The 20720-nt window shown below is 32.2% G+C and overlaps 1 protein-coding gene across 1 annotated transcript in view; it reads right to left on the bottom strand.

Annotated features, from left to right (window-relative positions):
- Positions 1-1243: 1243 nt before the first annotated feature.
- Positions 1244-20720, bottom strand: part of Set1 (SET domain containing 1) — a 318942-nt gene continuing 299465 nt past the window's right edge. Inside the window, exons 13-14 of the mRNA XM_090405939.1 lie at positions 13427-13684; positions 1244-5627 (exon numbers count right to left, since the gene is read on the bottom strand). Of these exons, the coding sequence (XP_090262065.1) occupies positions 5454-5627; positions 13427-13684 (432 nt within the window). The 3' untranslated portion in view covers positions 1244-5453. The remainder of the gene's footprint in view (positions 5628-13426; positions 13685-20720) is intronic.

Below are 20720 nucleotides of genomic sequence, written 5' to 3'. Positions count from 1 at the left end.
AAAGACTAGATTTTTTTTTTGTTTGGAGAGTTGTGAATGAGTTGCCAGAGTCAGCTGTAAGAGATTTGTCTATTAATGGGTTCAAGGAGAGGTATGATAGATTGTGTGGATAGTTTGCATCTCCTGCAATGAGTCTGGACTCCATGGAGGTGCTCGTATATAATAATATCATATGATAATGGTCATTGTAAGTTTCTGAAACTTACGACAGCTTAACAAAATCATTCATAATTATTACACAGTTTCATTAGGATTTTGAAGTATGATGTCTTTAGTCAGAGAGGCACCTGAAACCTGAATGATGATTTGAATTTTCCTTATGAGGCTACAATAATCTAAAAAAAAAACCCAGAATCATCCAGACATTCTAATTTCCACTTGGAAATCATTATTACTCACCCGAAGAGTGTTTTCTCTTTTCTGCTTGTTGGGAATTTGATAATGAGGAATGTTAGATACTGTATCCTCTTTATTTCTATATAGGCAGGTTCACTCATGTTATACTCACTGCATGGAAATAAAAAGATCTGGGTTTACTCAACTGTGAATTAACAATCTGCTAAGAATGTTAATGCATATTTTGCACTTGGTATAATTAACTGAATTGTATTGAATTCTCATTCAATTTAAAGTTTCATTGCAGTTAAGTTAAATATCTGTATGCTATTTATAGTTTAGAAAGTGGAACACAGCATGGTGATTATCTTAAGACAAAACGTAAATTTCATATACCAAAAATGAAGGATAATCTTAGATTCAACTACTTCCTTGGCAGATGTGCAAAGCAGTCATTGTAAATTCTTAGAATTGATGTCCGACCACAGATGCTAAACCCCTGAAGAAGACAAATCCATTCCGATAATCAATGCGTTTTATGGGATGAGTGTTTATTATATGTTGAAAAATTTTATGTATGAAGCATGTGATTTCGTGTGTTGGTGACGAATTTGTACATCACCTTACATTCCTTTCAACATGAATCGACTCTTCATGGCACTGTGTCAGCCAAGGTTCTCACATCTGTGGTTGGACAGTACCATGTATTCTTGAAGTATTTTTATAACCTATATTTGCATTCAGATTTTTTTTAAACCACTGCAATCCTTGCTCAAGCCTTTTTTTTTTTTTTTTTTTTTTAAATTGGAAGGGTATTATTAGAAGTTGCTAGAGATTTATTGAAAATAAGAAGACAAATGTTAATTCCACTAAGACATCAATAAATAAAGACTACAAATAATTTCACACTGGTTATATAAAACCAAGTGCATGTATGTTTATATATATATACACATGTGTATGTGTGTGTGCATTAACATTGTACAAAAAAAGCAGGGCAGCAGTAAGCCCTTCACAGTGTTACCACGTAACAGCAGATGAAATAGAGTACAGTTATGATTTGCAATATGTACATGTGAATTACATGGTAATAAGGATAATGACATGTAGCCACCTCTGTGTAGCTCAGAATAATTACAGCTACTAATTCATTAAGGTTACATACATATAAACAATGTTCTCCTTCTCATTTCATGCTACAACTGACTTGAAAAGAAAAATGCAACTAGGATCCTTATGATCAGATATTATCTTTACATGTAATGTAAAAAGGAAGATTAATATTTTTAGTTCAAGCTTCTTTGTTAAAACGATTCCCAACCAAGAACATTTTTAATTCTGAAATACAGTACTTAATTTAGCATATTGAGAAATAAGAACCAAAATTCAATAATTGTATTTTACTAATATTTCAAACATCTTTTATTCTGCATTCATAGTCTTAGAATGTTCTCTCGAAGTATTAAAATATGTACAGACTTAAAATAACAATCTGCGAAACTAAACTTATATACAGCACAGCAAGCACTAAATATGATTAAAATTTATGCCTTTTCAGTGATTTTTCAACAAATTGTTTTTAAGATGCTAAATACAGTTCATAAGGAATTATAAAGATGAATCAAATTTTTTAAAATAATCTAATCTTCAAATAGACTTTTGGCAACAAGAGGAGAAAAAATTAAATAAACTGCATGTTTTATGCAAAAAATATTTCTGTATTAATATTGATGCTTAGTAGCATTCAGCACAGATGATATAAAACATGCAAATTATATATTTTGGCTATACATATAAATTAAGTATAACCAAAATAAGTTTATTTACTTTTCTTTTTTTAAGTTTATTTAAAGAATGACAGTTTCCCCCCCCCCCCAATCAAAAATGTAAGCCTTTTTCACTAAAAAAAAAAAAACCTTTTTATGACAAAATTCAGAATTTTTATGATGTATATGTTAGTTGCCATATTTGCAGTTCAAGGACTGATTACATCTTTAAATGCATAGTTTTCCTCCTCTTAAATTATTGTTCTTTAGTATTTTCCTTTTTTTACAAATATAAAATATACAATTTTAAAAGGGTGAAAAAAATCATACAAAGGTGAAATATTAATTACTTTGTCACTAATAATTTAACATACATACATACATACATATATATATATATATCCAAGGCATTCAGAGCAAATAATGCAGAATATGAAAATAATCAGAAATTTGCAAAGGCTTGCTCTGAATGAGCATTGTATAGCTTAAATAAAAAAAAAAAATAATAAGGAATACAGTATAATAATTAGTCAATCTGAACGTAATTCTTTCTCACTGTTACAAGTCTGCAGCCACAAACTGTTAATACATCATATACACTATGACCAATTATTCTGTAAATATCAGCAAAATATGATCAAAATTAATTAGTATTAATTTTAATCCTTGTATTCCAGAATATGTCAGTGTATAACAGGTGTGAATCAGATTGCACCTATAGCCTTGCAATAATGAGAACATTCCTGCCTTACTGTTTGTGCACTCTGAAAGTTACTTAGATATACAGATGTAATATTAGTGTGAAATAACAAGTTATGCAATTTGTACATTGTTTCAATGTATGATTTTATCCATAATTAAGTCTAATAATAAAGCTCATCCATTTCATTAAGCAACCACAAAGAATCACATCAGTCCAAACTAATGAACCAAAGTGTGTTTAGTTTCTATATATTTGGGTTGTGCAGAATAAATCCTGTATTTACAACAAAAACATCTTCCCTATGATTCAGCTTTAATATTACTTGGAAATGCATGATTTATATAGGAATCTGTTTTACAAAATGTTTGAGAGGTAGGGAAAATTGCTCAAGTACTGGAAACAAAAATAAAAGGAGAGTTGGTAAAATGCACCATAGCACAGAATTGGAAGAAAGCATAATTACAAATGAAATTATTGCTTTAAAATAAAAGAATTTCACTCAAAAATGTTAGCACAAAACAACAGGAAATTCTGATGTGTATATCAAATAGTGTTTAAGGAAGTCAATCATGTTTTTGCTTATATCAGTCTTAAAAGATAATGTAAATTTTTTTTTTTTTGACATATCTGACCATGATTAAATTTACGAGTCACCATTTATATTAAAGAGGGAAAAAAAGATTAAAAATAGTATAAGTTTCACAGCACCTTTTTATCCTAGTTGAAATGATTGTTTTTAAAATAACTGAAGATCCAATGGTAATACTAGTATGAGACTAAACTATCTTGATAGTTAAACGAGAAAAGTTAGGTTAAACTAATGTCCTACCATATGCATTTGTCCAAATACAGCAATGATGTACTATAGGTTTTGCAACCTTTTTGTGAAACCTGCTGATATAAAACATTTTTCTTATTTAGTAGAAAGGAATTTATCATGAATGAAATACTTACTTCTGAGAAAGGAAGATGTACAAACCATCTAATATTGCAATGTGAAATATAAAAAAGCAACAAAATAATCGCAGATTACACCACAAAAAACAGATCAGAAAATTCATACTGTACAGAAGTTATATTTCCTAACTAAGGTAGGGGAAAATAAAATTATGCCAGATTCTCATTCAACAGTGGTTGCTTAATGTTTGACCATTATAAATGAAAACACAATTTACACACAGCTAGCACATTTATTCAACATTTCATTAGTAAGTTGCTGATGTCCTCATGAATAAAATTAGACAGCAAAAAAAAGCAGCAGCTTATTCTGCCTGTGATTTCTTCCAACACAATTCATCAATATTATTATTTGAAACTGGTGACACCTGATATTAACTCCTGTTAATGTCATAATAATGAAATGTTAAATAAATCTATATTAACTAAAGTTATTTAAGAGCAAGCACTTTGAACTCTGCAGCTTCAGTACATCAAATTTAAGTAGTTAAATCATAAGGAAAATAGTTTTTCAACACTGGGCAAATGAACAATCACTAAATTAAAGTTTCAAATACACAAATAATGGGTCAAAATAGTATTTAGCAAAATTGACTTTTTTTTTTTTTAAATATTAGAACTTTTTCTAGAGATATCCAATTAACATCTGTAAGTATTCATTTAAAATAAAGAAACAAATACTATACAGAAGATGGACACCATGAGATAAACCAATCTTATAAAATAAAATTAGTAATTATCAAAAACATTATATTCAAAAAATTCAGTGCTAACAATAATATTTATTCTTTTTACTTAACAATTTCAGTTGTCTTTGTCACAATTCTTAAGTATGTACATCATTTTAAAATGCTTAGATAAATATATAATATGCATACTTATTTTTCGCAGTAAATAATTTTTTCTTCTTTTGCATGAGAACTGATATCACATCTATAATTTCTTTTAGATTTAACAAAAATAAACACATACTAAAGACACCATTTTGCAGCAAGTAATATTTATATTAAATTATATAACATTGAATATTAATAGAATGAATTATTTAGGGGAAGAAAAAAAAAAAAAAGAAAAAAGAGGATCAAAATTACTTAAAATTACATAAAATTACTTAAAAAAATCAGTCTAAATTTATCTTAATTTTGCACTGGTTACAACAGCTCAGTAGAACTTATGATACAGTAAAAGACATTCATATTAGAAATTCTTCTTGCAACACAATGAATTAACAAATGAAATGTTCTTGCAGTTATGCAGTGTATACATATATGTGTGTGTTAATCGAGCATCTGATTACTATATAACATAATGTTCCAAAACAGCTAGGTATAAATAATATGTTTTATACAAATGAGATATACACTACTTCCTTCGGCATTCAATCAAGTTAACATGGGATCCTAGTCACATTTATACACAGAAGAAAGACTGTGCCCAGTTATTTATACAATGTGGATAAAGATTGGTATTTTTTAGGGGATGGGATGGGGATTAAGAGGATGATTCTGAAGCACAACGGTCGACAGCATGAAGATGATATTATTTACACTGTACAGTATGGCAGAAATTATGGGCAAGAAGATGGCTCTTGGAGCATCAGTTACTACAAGTTATCACATATGCCCAGTACTGCCATTTAATGAACAATTTTAAAAACATCAGTTCCTTTAACACCTCTACTTGAGTTGTTTTTAATTCAGGTACCTGCGGCATTGAGGAGCACCACACAAACAAGGGATCTTTTCATCTTCTATGGGGAATTTATAGTCATATGTGATCTCTTCATTTACATTAATTGGTTGCTTGGAATAGATTACTATTTTTTTCTGACCATCTACAGTTATCACCTTGGCATAACAATTTGGCTGAAAATACAAAATAAACATATAACAGTATTTAAAATGAAACATCTTCAAAAATATATAAGCATCTTTTCAGTTTTTTCAAAAGAAAAGATGAATCATTAATCAATTTTATAATAAATGAAAAACAAACATCTGCTCAATTGTTAATGAAACGAGTGCATAACTTGTAAATATATCCACTGTTTTAGTACCGTGGTACCTTTTAAAGAATATGGAAACCAACCAGCATTTTTGATCTAATGTCCAGTCTTTATTTTGTGATGCATTATGTTAGTAGGAAATCTACCTGCATAATGCATACAAATGAGAACAGGCTGGCATTTGGGATTTAAGTGACCAAATTGTATTCTCACTGGCTTGAATCAAAATAACACAATATGAAAGAATTCATGCGTGCTGGGACATCGCCTGGTTAAATAAGGTCACTCCTGGTCTTTGCTTTGGGGAAACCACAGAGAATAGCAAAAAATTAACTACTGTAGCAAACCGCAACTCAGCAGAGTTCAAGACTGCCATAAATACAGAAGCATCAATTTGTTAGGTACCAAATCAACAGAACAGTTGTTACCAAAACAAAGAAGACAAAAACAAGTGAGATTTTTCTGAGCAACAAATACAAGATGCTATATTCAGGCAATAACTATCCGTGAAAAGAAGGATTCAACTATTTAGACTTACATGGTGGTTTGAACTCATAAGAATTAATGAAATAAAATACAGCACATATGAATAACACATTTAATCACTCCTATATTTTGTCTTAGTCACTGAGACATTGTCAGGGAAACGATATTAAAATTGCAAAAACACACAAATTTGCACAAACAGTAAGTGGAAAAGATTAGACTGAAAGCCTCAAGTCCTATGAGGGGCAGGGGCGTGCCAGCCATATGTGCAATGCACACAGGCACCAGGATAATAAAGACACCAAAGATTTGGTATGATATTTTAAATAAAGTGAATTTTGTCAGCAAAATACTGCAGTCTTCATCTCTGAATCTCCAACTTGCTTTAGATGCATTGAATATTCTAAATTAATTTTAGAATGATTATAGGTCTGATAAAACTTTCAAAGAAATTGTAGAAAGCTCAAAATTAAGTGCAGCAAAATTTGATGCAGAATCTGTATTTTGTAATAATAGACCACTAAGGCGACGCAAAAAGACAACACAATTTGATTACGAACATGAAAATGAAAATATAGTAGATCCTGAAATTTCATTTAAAGTAATTTTTTTTTCTCTGCATAATAGATCAAACATTACAATCGTTGCAGGAAAGATTTACTTTATTAAAAGAACACATGAATTCATTTTAGTTTTTGTATTTGTTAAGTACTTCACAAAATAAAGAATATTTATTATTTTGTTGTAAAAAGTTACGACAAAAATTAACACATGAGAATCATTCAGACATTGACACAGATGATTTATGAGAAGAAATTTTACACTGTCAACCATTTATTTTGTCAGTAATTCAGTATATTTATTCAAACGACTTAATCACGGTTTATCCAAACTTTTCTCTTCGGATTATTTTGTCATTACCGGTATCTGTAACTTCTGCGGAACGGTCCTTTTCTAAACTTAAAATTATCAAAAACTACTTGCGCTCCACAATGGTACAAGACAAACTTTCACATCTTGCCATTATATCAATAGAGTCAGATATCTTATATCAACTTGATATACATGATATTATTTGAGAATTTTCATTAATGAAAACTAGAAAAGTTCAATTCACAAAGTGATTTTTCTTTCTGTTTAAATATTTATTTAACTATTTCTTTACCCAATAATGTTTATTATGTTCCTATTTTATATACTTGTAAGTTACTATTATTTATTTTATTCTGGGTCATAGCATTTATTTATTATTTATTTACTTTATTTTTTTCCAAATTATTTTTGTTGTTTTTGTACCTTTCTTGTATGTTTATTGTTTTTTATACCTTTTTTTTTTGTAATTTCTCCTTTTTGTTCAATAAACTTATAATAATATATTTTGTATTTCATTTTTACTCACTGATACGTTTTTATAAAGTGATATTTTATTGGGGGGGTGGGGTACAGGGGCACCGACTAAAGTTTTGCACACAGGCATCAGACGCTGCTGGCGTGCCCCTGATGGGGGGGGGGGGGGCTTCTATGGTTTCCATTGGATAGCCTTAGCTGTGTTGGGCAGGAGGTCTTGGAAAGTTTAATACAACCATATTTATTAAAATTATATTAGTTTTTATAAATCTGCTGCTGATTCTGAAAAGCCTTTCACATTTGTATTCTTTTGTGGTGAAGCATAGTAGTTTTCCATTTACAAAGGTGTGCTGAAAAGTTGTGATAATTACCATGAAGGAAATGAGGTAGGACCATGTAACATTATTTTACATATTCCCCAGAGGTGTTATACACTTGTTAGAATGCTGTTGCATCATTTGTAATCCTCTGAGCAGAAAGTCTTTACCTTATTGCACAAACCAGTCCTCAGCTGCAGATATGACATCATCTGTGGTAAATTTATTCCTTTCAAGTTTTTTTTAAATTTGGGAATAGGAAATAATCAGATGGAGCCAAGTCTGGCAAATAGGGCAGGTGAGGTAGACACTAAAAGCCCAAGTTGTGCATTGGCTGTTGGGTTTCATGAGCAGGTGTGTTGTCCTGCAAAAACAACATGCCTTTACTCAGTTTCCTGCAGAATTTTTCCTTCAGTACCTCCTTCAATTCCTTCAGAGCTGTCGAATAAACTGCTATCATAAGTTTCAGTTTTTTCACGTACTTGTTAAGGAGCGCACCATCCATATCTAAAAACACAATGGCAAGAACCTTCCCTGCTGACTTTTTGGGTTCTGAACTTCTTTGGCTGTGGAGAACCTTTGTGTCTCCACTCCACTGACTATTGTTTAGTCTCTGGGTCATAGCAATGAAACCATATTTCATCAACAGCCATATATGAGCCAAAAAATGTGCACATGATTTCTCAAAATGATCCCAAATCCCTTGAGACTACAACACATGTTCTCTCTTTTGTTTGGCATTCAAACATTTGGGGACCCACTTTACTGAGAGCTTCTGCATGTCCAGATGTTAGTGGATACCCCCCCCCAGAGACTTTGCAATGTTTTTGTGGCTGATATTTATTTATCATCAAGGATTATGGCATGCACTGAATTGATGTTTTCAGGTGTGATCGCTGTTGAAAGTCTTCCTGACCTGGGAGCATCTGTTGTCTCAGGATGCCCAGTTTTAAACTTGGCCACCCATTTGGCAACTGTTAGATATGCTGGAGCACAATCCTCTAAAGTCTCACACAAAGTCTGACAAATCTCAGTTGCAGATTTTTCTTGAAGCTTGATGATGGCCACACCCCCTGTGTCTTCGAATTTCTTCAAAAACTCTGACATATCTTCTTGTATATCCTAAAAGAAAAAGAACAAATTATTACAATTTGATGAAACATGGGGGTTAAAGGGTTTTAAGATATGTTCTTTCTTGTGGTTATATCAGTTGCTTTAATATTTTTTGTTCTAGGCGTTTTATCAGAACCTTTTCAATCCCCCCCCCCCCCCTCGTAATTCTGCGCAAGGTATCCACAAGGCATGGTCAGGAAGTTATGATTGACAATACTTATGGTAACAGATATATTTTTTATGTTTTTCTAAGCGGATGTTAGCAGATCATCCTGATCATAATAAGATAAGTTGCAGGAATAAGGAACTTTGTAAACACCTGGAACAGAGGAAGTTGAGGATCCTTAGGAGAACAGATGAGGGCTGTCAGCTTCAGATAAGGTTTGAATGCACTGCAGAGATTGTACTTAGAGTTCTGGCTATATTTGCCGAGATGCCCCAGATATAAGGAACAACGATAGCATTAGTATAGTCATGCATGCTGAGAGGGATATGGAAGGAACAATTAATTTGTTGATTTTTTTGGCAATGTAGCTATCTTTGGCTGGTGTTTATCAGATTCCTTGTGAATGTAATTTGACATACTTTGGGCAGACAGGCTATTCTGTGGAAAACAGAATTAACAAACATCAATACTACATTGAATACGTGAAACTTCAGTCTGAACTGGCACTGCAGTATTGACACTAAACACAGTGTCTGGTGGGATGAAGCTTGTCTTCTCCATAGAGGCAGTTTTAAATATGAATGCCTTTTCATGCCTTTTCAAAGAAAGTTGTGAAGCTCTTTTACATTGGCCTAATCTGAATGTGATTACCCCCCCCCAAATTTGGGAGATTCTCATTTTATGTAAACATCAGAAATAATTTTAATATTAATTTCTAGCTCACAGCAACTGTTTTTAATTGGTAAACCAATTGTTCTATGTACCTTGCATTCCTGTTCTTTGATTTGCTTGTTTCTGCACTGATGACATGCTGTTATTTTCAGGATGAAATATCTATACTTCCATAAAACTTTATTACTGTAGTTATTGTGCAATTTTGTTGTTTATAGTTATGCTACAGTACCTACCTACCTTTAAGGGTAAGCGAATACTCAATTTTCCATTATGATATTCATGATTGTTCATGTAAAAAAGGTCAACATCATGGGGGAAATGGTCACTCCCATATAAGTTGTCTTCAGTTTTTCACTTAAACAGTGGAAGAGGGAGGAAGAGCAGACAGTTCAGTCAATGCAATGAATTTTCAGTGTGGAAGGTGGAGAAATTGTTTTTGAACATATGCTAAACAACTCTTCCCCTGATGTTTGTTTGGCCACTACTCCCATAGAGTTTGTGTCCATTTACAACCCCCATTTATCATCCAACTCCTGACAGTGAATTGCAACTGCTTCTACGTTGGTGTTAAGTGGGATTTGCTTGAAGGGGATGTGGTTATTATCCACTATGATGGAAAACTCCACCATGAGCAGGCCCATCCCTTACAAATGACAATTATGTTTTGTAATTCCAGACTGCCAGAGGGCTTGAGGCAGGTTTCCTGAAAAAAAAAAAAAAAAAAAAAAAAAAAAAACATATCAGTTTATACTTCTACAAGAGAACCTTGATGCTGTTGATATTTTGCCAGATCTATGACAGTTCCATAGTAGGAAGTTTTCATTATTGGGAGATTTTCATTTTATGTAAATCTGGTATGTATCATCTGGCTTCCTGTGGTGAGAGGTTTTGTTTTTTCATTAGTTATTTTTTTTTCTTTCTAGAGAGCTGTGAACAGCCAGGGTCCATCATTTCTTGATCAGGAAAAATATCCAAGGTAGCATCAAACAGGCTCCCCTCTTGAGCACTATATATATCCTGTAGGGGAGTGGAGGTATCCAAGCGATATGTTAATACACTATCTATTAAAGTGTCTGGAGTAACGTCTTTGATCTTTAGTGGTGCATTTTTTATTTATTTATTTTTTTTTATAAGAGGATTTTCATGTAGTGGGACCATTTTTGGCTTAAGAGTGAGTCCATATCAATTTTTCTTTTTAATAAGCTCTAAGGAGATAACGTGCAAGTCATCATTCAGGGATGTAGTTATGAGAAGATGGGATTGTCACATGTGTCAATGGTCCTACTGACACTTTCTCAGTATAAGAGACTTTACCAGGTGTTGTTACTTTTGGTACTGCCTCACAATAAGTGAAGAATTGTTCTGTTTTTATATTTTGAATGTCCTTTTCATCTTCCCACCTTTGGCTTGCTCTGGAATATGTTGAGTGGTCTTCCTTATAGTTAAGGGTCTGGGATATAGAAAATTACTGGGCAGCTGAGATAACCTGCTTTGATAGATGTTGATGATTTTGGCAAGTTGAAAGTAATGATGTTCTTGGTGGGAACCAGGTGCCCATACCAAGGTATGAGGATTCTTATACAGGGCTCCAGAAATACCACTTTTTTACTGGTCACAAAAAAATTTTACTCACCCAATGAATTGCAGTAAAAGGCAATATACAACGTGATATACTGTGTGTGCGTGTGTACACATATATCACTGTTTTCAATTTCAACAACAAAGAGCACATCCTTAATCAAAGAATTTAAAACATTTAACCAAATGCTAGTCTTCCATGACAAGAAGAACTTGTTCATTTCACTATTTCATCTATCAAACTATACTGCAGCTTTTAGAAAGGAATTATGTAAACAAGTGCTCTTCCAATTTTTATAGGTGAATCTCACAATGGATGAGTTTCTCTTCATTTCAGATATCTGAAGAAGAATCAAGAAGAAAGAAGAATACTCACTACTGGAGTCTTGGATTTTCTTAACTAATTTTTGTTTAACAACATCAGCAGTAACCAACACAAATTCTTTGTATTTCATATCATTTTGATGCTCTTCTGATACTGAGTGAAGTTTGTGAAGACATAAATAATTTATTGAATTTAGCTTTATAATAGGGTCTATTAAAAAGGCACTTCGGGTGTTCAAGCATTTTAGAATCTGATTTTCTTTGGAAAGTAGCTAGAATATGTTTCCAGGTGATTTCTGCCAAGTATTTTTTATGAAAATTAACGCCTCATGAATTCTAAATTGTCAACACTTTAAAATGTTGTGTCATCACGTCATCTCAGTTTTTTTCAGTTTATTCTGGTCTCTTAACTTCACCTTCAGTTCTACACTTCATCATTCAGTTCAGAGCAGATCTTCTCACTGGGACATCGAAGATATGCCACTCTGATATTATGCCTCTTGAAAAATTTAAGGTTTTTGTGAGGATAATCATAATTGGTATTCCCCAATAGATGTGCATGAAGTAATTTTTCAGATTATGCCACTGTTGCTGCTTCAGTAAGAATATCTTCTGAATGGAGATTCTTTACAGATTTTAGAGGATCCTGCTTATCCTTCCAAACCTCTGAGTGTAGAAGGGTTGCATTTTTCCATGTTGAATGCAGAATTAAGAAAAGTGACATATTTGTCATACTTCTGATGTGCTGTTTCTTATTTTCTGGTGACGTTTCTGAACATGATTGGGGCTTATTGGGGACCTGATAAACAAGGGGATATTCATTCTTAGGAAGATTCCAATTCATCTCCAGATCTCTCCACCCACCACAGAGTCACAAAAAGATGCCCACTCTCCAGCAAGCGGATTGTGTTGGGGATGCCAGGGCTACCCCCCAGATGCTATACCAGCTAATACACAATAGACTTTGAGCCCTCTCTCTTTTATCCCATGATCTACCTGGATCATGGGATAAAAGGCTTACTGCAATGCTGTCGGCCATTACAGGCAAGTCCACTAGCTGACTGACTCTGGCCAAACCATCCAGGACTTTGTCTTGCTGAAGCAGAGCCCAAAGTTGTGACTACTAGGATCCCCCTTTCCATATGACCATAGGTAACACACCACAGCAAACATGGTGGCAAGATGTTGGATCTCAGTGATGATGGTCTGGAAAAACAGAAGAGTAGAAAAGACCCAGGAGAAGTAGAGCAATGAATACATAAAGAAAAGTGTAGTAAAAGAATAAGGGCCAGTATCACTGGTGAGTCCTCCATTATGAAATGCTTCCAACATGAATGATGCTACCAGATAACAACCAATATAATGCAATTTTGTTTGCATAACTTGGTATAATCACTTTTTTTTTTTTAACGTGCTTGAAATTATTTCTTGTGATGATTACACTTAATTACTTAACCTACAACAACGACAAAAAAAAATATTTTCAGACAAGTTTTACCAATTCATATATAGATATCTTTAGGTGGCATTGCACTTTTTTTTCTTACCCCCCCCCCCCCCCAAAAAAAAACATCTCTTTATTTATTGTTCTGATTTATTTTTTTCCTTCTCTAAGATAAAAGCACTTCGGTGAGAAATGTTTGGGATACTTACATTACAACTGTGATTGATGAACCTCGCCAAATTTCCACACTTTGTGGCATCTATAATAGTTTCTACATCAACCCTGAAGAGATATGAGCTACCAATTCCAAGTTCTGTATATTTGGCCTCTCTTAAATCTGCAACTACTGGCCTAACCATCTGACCAACATATTCAATTACCATTTCATCAGCTGCGATAGGTTCTAATGCAAATAGTCCCCAGTCATGGATGCGACTCTTAGCAAACTTTAGTTGCTTTTTTCGGAACTGAAATTCATAGGAATAATAATACTCATTTTGGAATTTTTTGTTATTATCAATGCTAATCAAATTTCACTTTTTATTTCAGGTTTAAGAGAAATATAATTTAAATGCTTACACATTTAAACAGAGAATAATAATAAAAAAACATAATAACTGCCATATCAATGCTGGGCGTTTATAGTGTTCCACATATTTTAACAAGCAGAGAAATGATTTAAATTATACAGAAGAGCAACAGTTCACTGAAAACTTTAAATTCCTTTAATGAATAACCACTCTCAATAGCAACAGCAATCTCCATAAATCTACCCCTCAAATGAGAATAATACACATATTTAAGAATTATCAATATATTACTTACCAAGGGTACAACAGTGCACTCAATGGTGTATACAAAACTTTGAATGGCATTTCAACAGTTTTTCCAAAAAATCACCAGTTCTAAATTATCTATTTAATTTATAGTGTGCTGTTTCAAAAATGATTTTGATTGGACTAATATCCAACGGTTTAAACTATAACACTAGGCACAGACAAATCTACCAGGTTTTTATTTTTTCCTGGTAGACCTGCAAAGACCTACAGACATGGTGAAAAGATTAGATTGTAGGTGATTATTCATTTTAAGAATAACAGCAAGATCACAACCTAAAAGAATAAAATTATAATCAATTTATTATTTATCAATAAATTATTTAATATTTTGAAAGTGATGAAACAATCTTAGGTTTATTTGCAAAGCAATGCTCAGGAAGAAAGGGATTAAAGCAAACAGAATGGTAGTTACTGAGTGTAAACTTTGGGGAGATATATCACTATAAGTTATGCAGGTAATGGATTAGTTTTAAAAAGATATTACTGAAATGTAGAAATTGTTTCATTACAGAAAATTACTTGGGATTGGTGAAACAATGGCTAACTTATTTAGAGAATTGCTAACTTGAGTAGAAGGTGATTTACTAGAAGATTAGTGTTCTGTAGTATCTGTCTGATAGATACTACTGGTGACAATTTAAGTGGAAACAGATGACTTAGACAAATCTGATTGTGAGGAAAATTTTAATAGGCAAGATCCCTTTCTTGACTCATTTAAGTTTGGTATTTAAAATCCAAGGTGATTCTATAGTAGGAGATAAGGGATATTTTATGTATATCAGATCTCAAGAAATGGAATATGTCTGCCTGGAGCTTGATTGAATTAAATAAAGTTATCTGTATTTGCATTTCATTGAAAACAAACTTCAGAAATCTCAGCTAGTTTTGATATAGTCAGTCCTTCACCAATATACCCAGAAATGACAGTGGATTGGATCTACTTGTAAATCTTTTCCCACCAGACACTGTAGGACTATTCAAACACTGCATGGAAAACACTTTTTTAATATCTCAAGACAAATATTGGGAACAAAAAGAAGGACTTGCCATGGGTCTCCACCCTTTCTCCAGCTCTAGCTCCTTGTCAAAGTAAATGAACAGGAAAAAAGGTTATCGTTCTTCATATACATAAAATCTACCACAATGGGAAGATTTTTAAATGCTGCTTCACACCACCCACACATTGCAAAAGATAGTCATAGTTAAAACTTTACAAGACAGGGCATACAATATATCCAGCACACCAATTAAAATGGATGATAAACTGCACTACCTGAAACAGAATCTCCCACTCAATGGTTTTGAACCCAAGATGATCAGAAAAATTCTTAATACATCTCCTGCAACTCCCTTACTTAAACAAGATTTCAAGAATGCATTCATGCTGCCTTAAATCAAAAATGTCATGGACAAGTGGCCACATTGTTCCGTGAGTACAACATAAGTGGCTTTTTTACCTTTACAAAAAATATCAAGATGTAGATGTAGGTTTCTGTGATTAAGCAGTTCTGTAGGTATTTTTGGTATTGAGACCACATCATTGTAATATAAAGAGTTTATTAAAAATAAACAATTAAAAAACCTGACAAATTTCATGCATCATAAGACTTACATCATCAGGGGAAATGGTACATAAGTTTTACACAACAAAAGCTTATTAACAATTAATTACACATATTAGATGTTTTTTATAACTTCACAACTGCTGTACATAAAAAATATCATTGACAAAGTGTCTATGTTGCTCTGCGAGTACAATATAAAAGTAGTTCTTTTACCTTTACAAAAAATATCAAGGTTTATACATTCACCTAAACCACCACATCACCCCAGGAAAAAACCAGACATCTATGAGATTCACTGCTCTTGTGGCATTTGCTATGTAGGCCAGACAGGAGGTTGGGAGAGATTAGCATGCCTGAACACGTAAAAGATGGCAAAAAAAGAAAGGAGCACAAATCAGGTTTAGCATTCCACACAACCATTACTGGCCATCAAGTATTCTGGCAACAAACAAAAATGCTATATATTGATAATATCTGTTTCACAAGAAAAGTTAAAGACACCTTACAAATGCTTAGATCCCTACACAATGCAATAAAAATCAAGGCTTAATTTTGCATAAAGTATGGTCTGCTTTCATCAAAAATTGAACTGCCATGGACCTAGGATACAGCATGTGTGATAAGACAGAACGTTATAGCAACAAGTAGCAATGTTCCAACACGCATACAATAACGAATTTATCATTTGTATTCTAGCTTATCAATTATTCAGCAAGTTGTGAAGTTATAAGAAACATCTAATATGTGTAATTCATCTTTAATAGGCATTTGTTGTGTAAAACTTTAATGTATCATTAACCCTGATGATGATGTAAGTCATATGATGCATGAAGCCTGTCGGGTTTTAATTATTTATTTTTAATAAACTCCTTATATTACATTGTGATCTTAATACTGAAAACTTCCTACAGAACTGCTTAACCACAGAAACACATAGGTTTTTGTGGTTAACATGAAAAACATTAATACAAAAAAACATGAGGGATAAGTAATACTATTTATTTAAGGCAACGTATTTCAGTCTGAAATGTAGCTTTAAATCAATAGTATTTAAATAGGGTTTTGTCATATTAATCGAAGAAACCTCTCATGGTACAGTATCTCCTAAACAACAAAGTTATCTGTAAGGAAAATGAGAAAAAAACTTCTGACATGCTTATATCAGTGAGAGAACCTAAAAGTGAATTATTTAAAAGACTACAGAACGATTTTTGGCACTTAAACTAACTGCTCAGTTAGGAATTGAAAAATTAATTCTATTAATATCATCATCAAATTCCTGACATGTATCCTCAAGGGTGTACACAGGATATGATAGTACTATATGAAAAACTTACACCATTACTAACTTCCGATCTACAATTTTCCTCCAAATCAATCTGTTACCTGTCAAGAAGCCAACATTATCAGATCTTATATTTCTGTCCTTTAAGGCACTTCATACTATATCAATCCATCTATATCTTGGTCTGTCTTCCCTGCCAACCTAGCAGAGAACACTTGTTTTGCTAATCTTTCCTTACCCATTCTGTTTAAGTGACCATACCACCTGAGATTAACTCTGCTAATGCATTTCTGGATGTCAACAATGTCAAGTTTTTCCCTAATATCCTTATTTTTAATGTGATATTGCCATTGATGCCATTTGTTCTTACCCCCTAATCTTTTTTCAGGACTCTCATATCTGTGGTTGCTAGTCTTTGGTTTAATTTCTAACCAAGCCCTCAGATCCATAAGTTTAAAATTGATTTGAACATCGTCTTGTATACAGCTAATTTAATGTTTTGACTTATTTCTCTCTTAACTACCCTATATATACAGTCACACCCTGACTTATGCGAATCCGGAGTTACGCGGTTTCATACATGTACGTATTCCAGTCCCGCTTCACCACTAGTTGTATCTTTCCTGCGCTGGCCGCATTTGCCAGTGTCGCACATGCTGTGAACAAGCACTGATGTGTTTCATGACATGTTCCATTCATACACGATTATTATAGTCTACAAACCTTGCGATTGTTTAATGTTATGTTCTTGATAAAAATTTTATCACACAAAAAATAATGTCGTCCAAAGGAAGCAAATCCGATTCTTCTACAGCTAGCAAGAAAAGAAAAACATTGACTTTGGAAACAAAACTCAACATCATTAAGGATTTTGAAAGCGGAATGAAAATTTGTGAGCTAGCAAAGAAGTTTGATCTACAGGAATCCACAGTAAGAACAATCATAAAAGAAAGATTTACAGATTTTGGAGGACATAGATTCTAACGAGGAATGAATCGTAGCCACAAGGCAAAGAATAAAATTTGCGTGACAAGAAAAAGACATTATGCAGTCAGACGAATCTATTAGATTTTATGAAACCATTGACATCGAAATAACTTTCTTTTTTTTTTTATGTACGAAAAACTACAATTATGATTATATTTCTAAAAAAAATAGGTGTTTTTGTAAACCCAATTAATTAATATTTTGTATGTTTTTGTATGCAAAATTATACCCGAGTTACGCAAATTCGACTTGTGTGCTTTTTGTTGGTCCCACCTACTGTGTAACTTCGAGTTATGACTATATATATAGGGAAGAGAGAGAACAAGATAATACTGATTTTTATAATCAGCTACAAAACATGTATAATAAAATAAATAAAAATGATTACGTAATTTTAGCAGGAGACTTAAATGCAAGAATTGGAAACACAAAAATTAATAATAATATAGGAATACATTGAGAACATACTCTAAACAGGAATGGTAAAAAAATCGATCGACTTTGTAGTTTATAATAACCTAAAAATAATGAATTCCTTCTATAAATATAAAGACATACATAAATATACTTCGGCAGCAAGAGAATGGAAATCAATATTAGATTACTTTATACTAAATGAAAAGACGTCAAAATTTTCACTAGATGTTAGAGTTGACAGAGGATATGAAATAAGCAGTGACCACTTCCTTGTTAAAATAAAATTAAGATTACCACCTAAATGGCTACAAGTAACAAGAACAGAAAGAAAAATTGCAACATTTGTCTATAAAACTAGACTATTGAATGACACAAATGTACAATGGCTATATGAACAAAGAATTAACCAATATCTAGACAAAATAAAACAAAATGAAGAAATAGAATGGCTTAATATAAAAACAATACTAAATGCAGCAGCAAATGAAAGCTTAGGAAAGACCAAAAAATTCAATAAAAGGAAAAAACTGAAGATCTGGGATGATACAATGAAAGAAATAATCAAAAAGAGAAAAGAAGCCTATCACAAATGGTTAAGCAGTAAAAGATTAGAAGATGAAATAGAATATAAAAGAATAAGAGCCATAGCTAAAAGAAAAGTCAGAAAAAGACAGGAAATCATGGAACAAATTTGTTTTTTCTAATTTAGAACATGATATATATAAAATAAGACCAAATGTATATAAAATTTTGAAACACTTAAATGCAGATACCAAAGAAAACATAAAATTAAACACCGAATTAAAATTAGAAGAATTTCTAAATTATTACGCAGAATTGTGGACAGATAAATATTTAAAAAAAGACAACTGGCAAACACTTAATGAAAATGAAATAAAGGAAAAGGAAAGAAGAATTAGAAATCAGCCCGAAGGAAACAAGAACAATCACCTGGAGAAGATAATCTAGATTCAGACCTGTATAAATATGCAGGAACAAGATTCAAATAAAGACTCTTATTATTTTTAAATAAAATTTATACAACCTGTAACCCCCAATAGAATCGAAGAAAGCAATTGTGATTCCTATCTTTAAAAAAGGTAAGAGAGAGATGACCCTAAAAACTACAGAGGTATAAGCATACTAAATTCCTGTTACAAAATATATAGCAGACTTTTAAGTAGCAAACAAATGAAATATTCCGAAAAGTTTATTTTACAAGTAGAGAATGGGTTTAGAAAAGGACGATCATGCATAGACCCACCCTTTTGCCTAAAATTAATAATAGAGAAGAGAAGAGAATACAAATTAGAAACACATAATGCATTTGACTTTGAAAAAGCATTTGACAAAGTTAAAATTTAAAAGTTAAAAGATTGTTTTTATTTAACATTAAAAGAAAGACAAATACCAAATAATATTCTAAAAGCTATCACAAGTATATATGAAAATAATCAAATACAAATAAGATTAAATCACGAGCTATCATATACAAGAGAGATAAACCAAGGGATCCGACAGGGATGTCCCCTCTCAGCAACTCTTTTTAATATCTACTTAAATGAAATAATAATAAAATGGAATAAAAATTTACATCAAGGAATTAAACTTTCTCCTACAGTAACCTTAAACACTCTCCTCTTTGCCGATGACCAAATAATAATTACAAATTCTGAAGATAACTTACAGAAAGCTATTTTAGATCTAAATGAGATATCCAAAAGATTATGGTATGATAATATCATCAGAAAAATCAAAAACTATGGCCTTTAAAGGACAAGATCCAGCAAGAACTAAAATAGTAATAGATAACAAGATCTTAGAACAGGTGAATTCATTTAACTACCTAGGATGTACGATCACATATGAAAAAGAAAAAGATATAAACGTAAAAATTGCAAAATATTTAAAAATAACAGGTGTAATTAACTCTATATTTAAACCAAACCTAGTTCAAAAATAAACCAGACTAAAAGTATACAATACATTAGCCCTACCAGTCTTAATGTATGGAAGCGAAATCTGGACAATAAAACAGAAAGATTAACAACAGCAGAAATGAAGTTAATGAGAAAAACTGCAAAGTATACCTTATTTGATCACAAAAGAAATGAAGAAATTATGAAAGACTTAAACCAAGAACCAGTAATAGAAAAAAGTAAAAAATATAAACATAAATGGATGGAACACTTCAAAGAATGAAAACAGAAAGATTACCAAAACAAGCCATTAGGAAAAAGAAAACCAGGACGTCCTCTTAAACGATGACTTATAAGGCCGGAACAGGCCATGCTATGCCTAAATCCCTGATATGCATGATGACTGATATATATATATATATATATATATATATATATATGATGTTACCGCTAAAGTGCAAAAACCGTTACATTACCTAGCTAATCTGCAG

The sequence above is a fragment of the Typopeltis vanoorti genome, chromosome 16 (assembly GCF_054136105.1).
Source record: "Typopeltis vanoorti isolate ZY-2024b chromosome 16, IOZ_Tvanoo_1.0, whole genome shotgun sequence".
NCBI classification, from domain to species: domain Eukaryota; kingdom Metazoa; phylum Arthropoda; class Arachnida; order Uropygi; family Thelyphonidae; genus Typopeltis; species Typopeltis vanoorti.
Note: the sequence above shows the minus strand (reverse complement) of the source record. Positions and strands in the feature narration are given on the sequence as shown.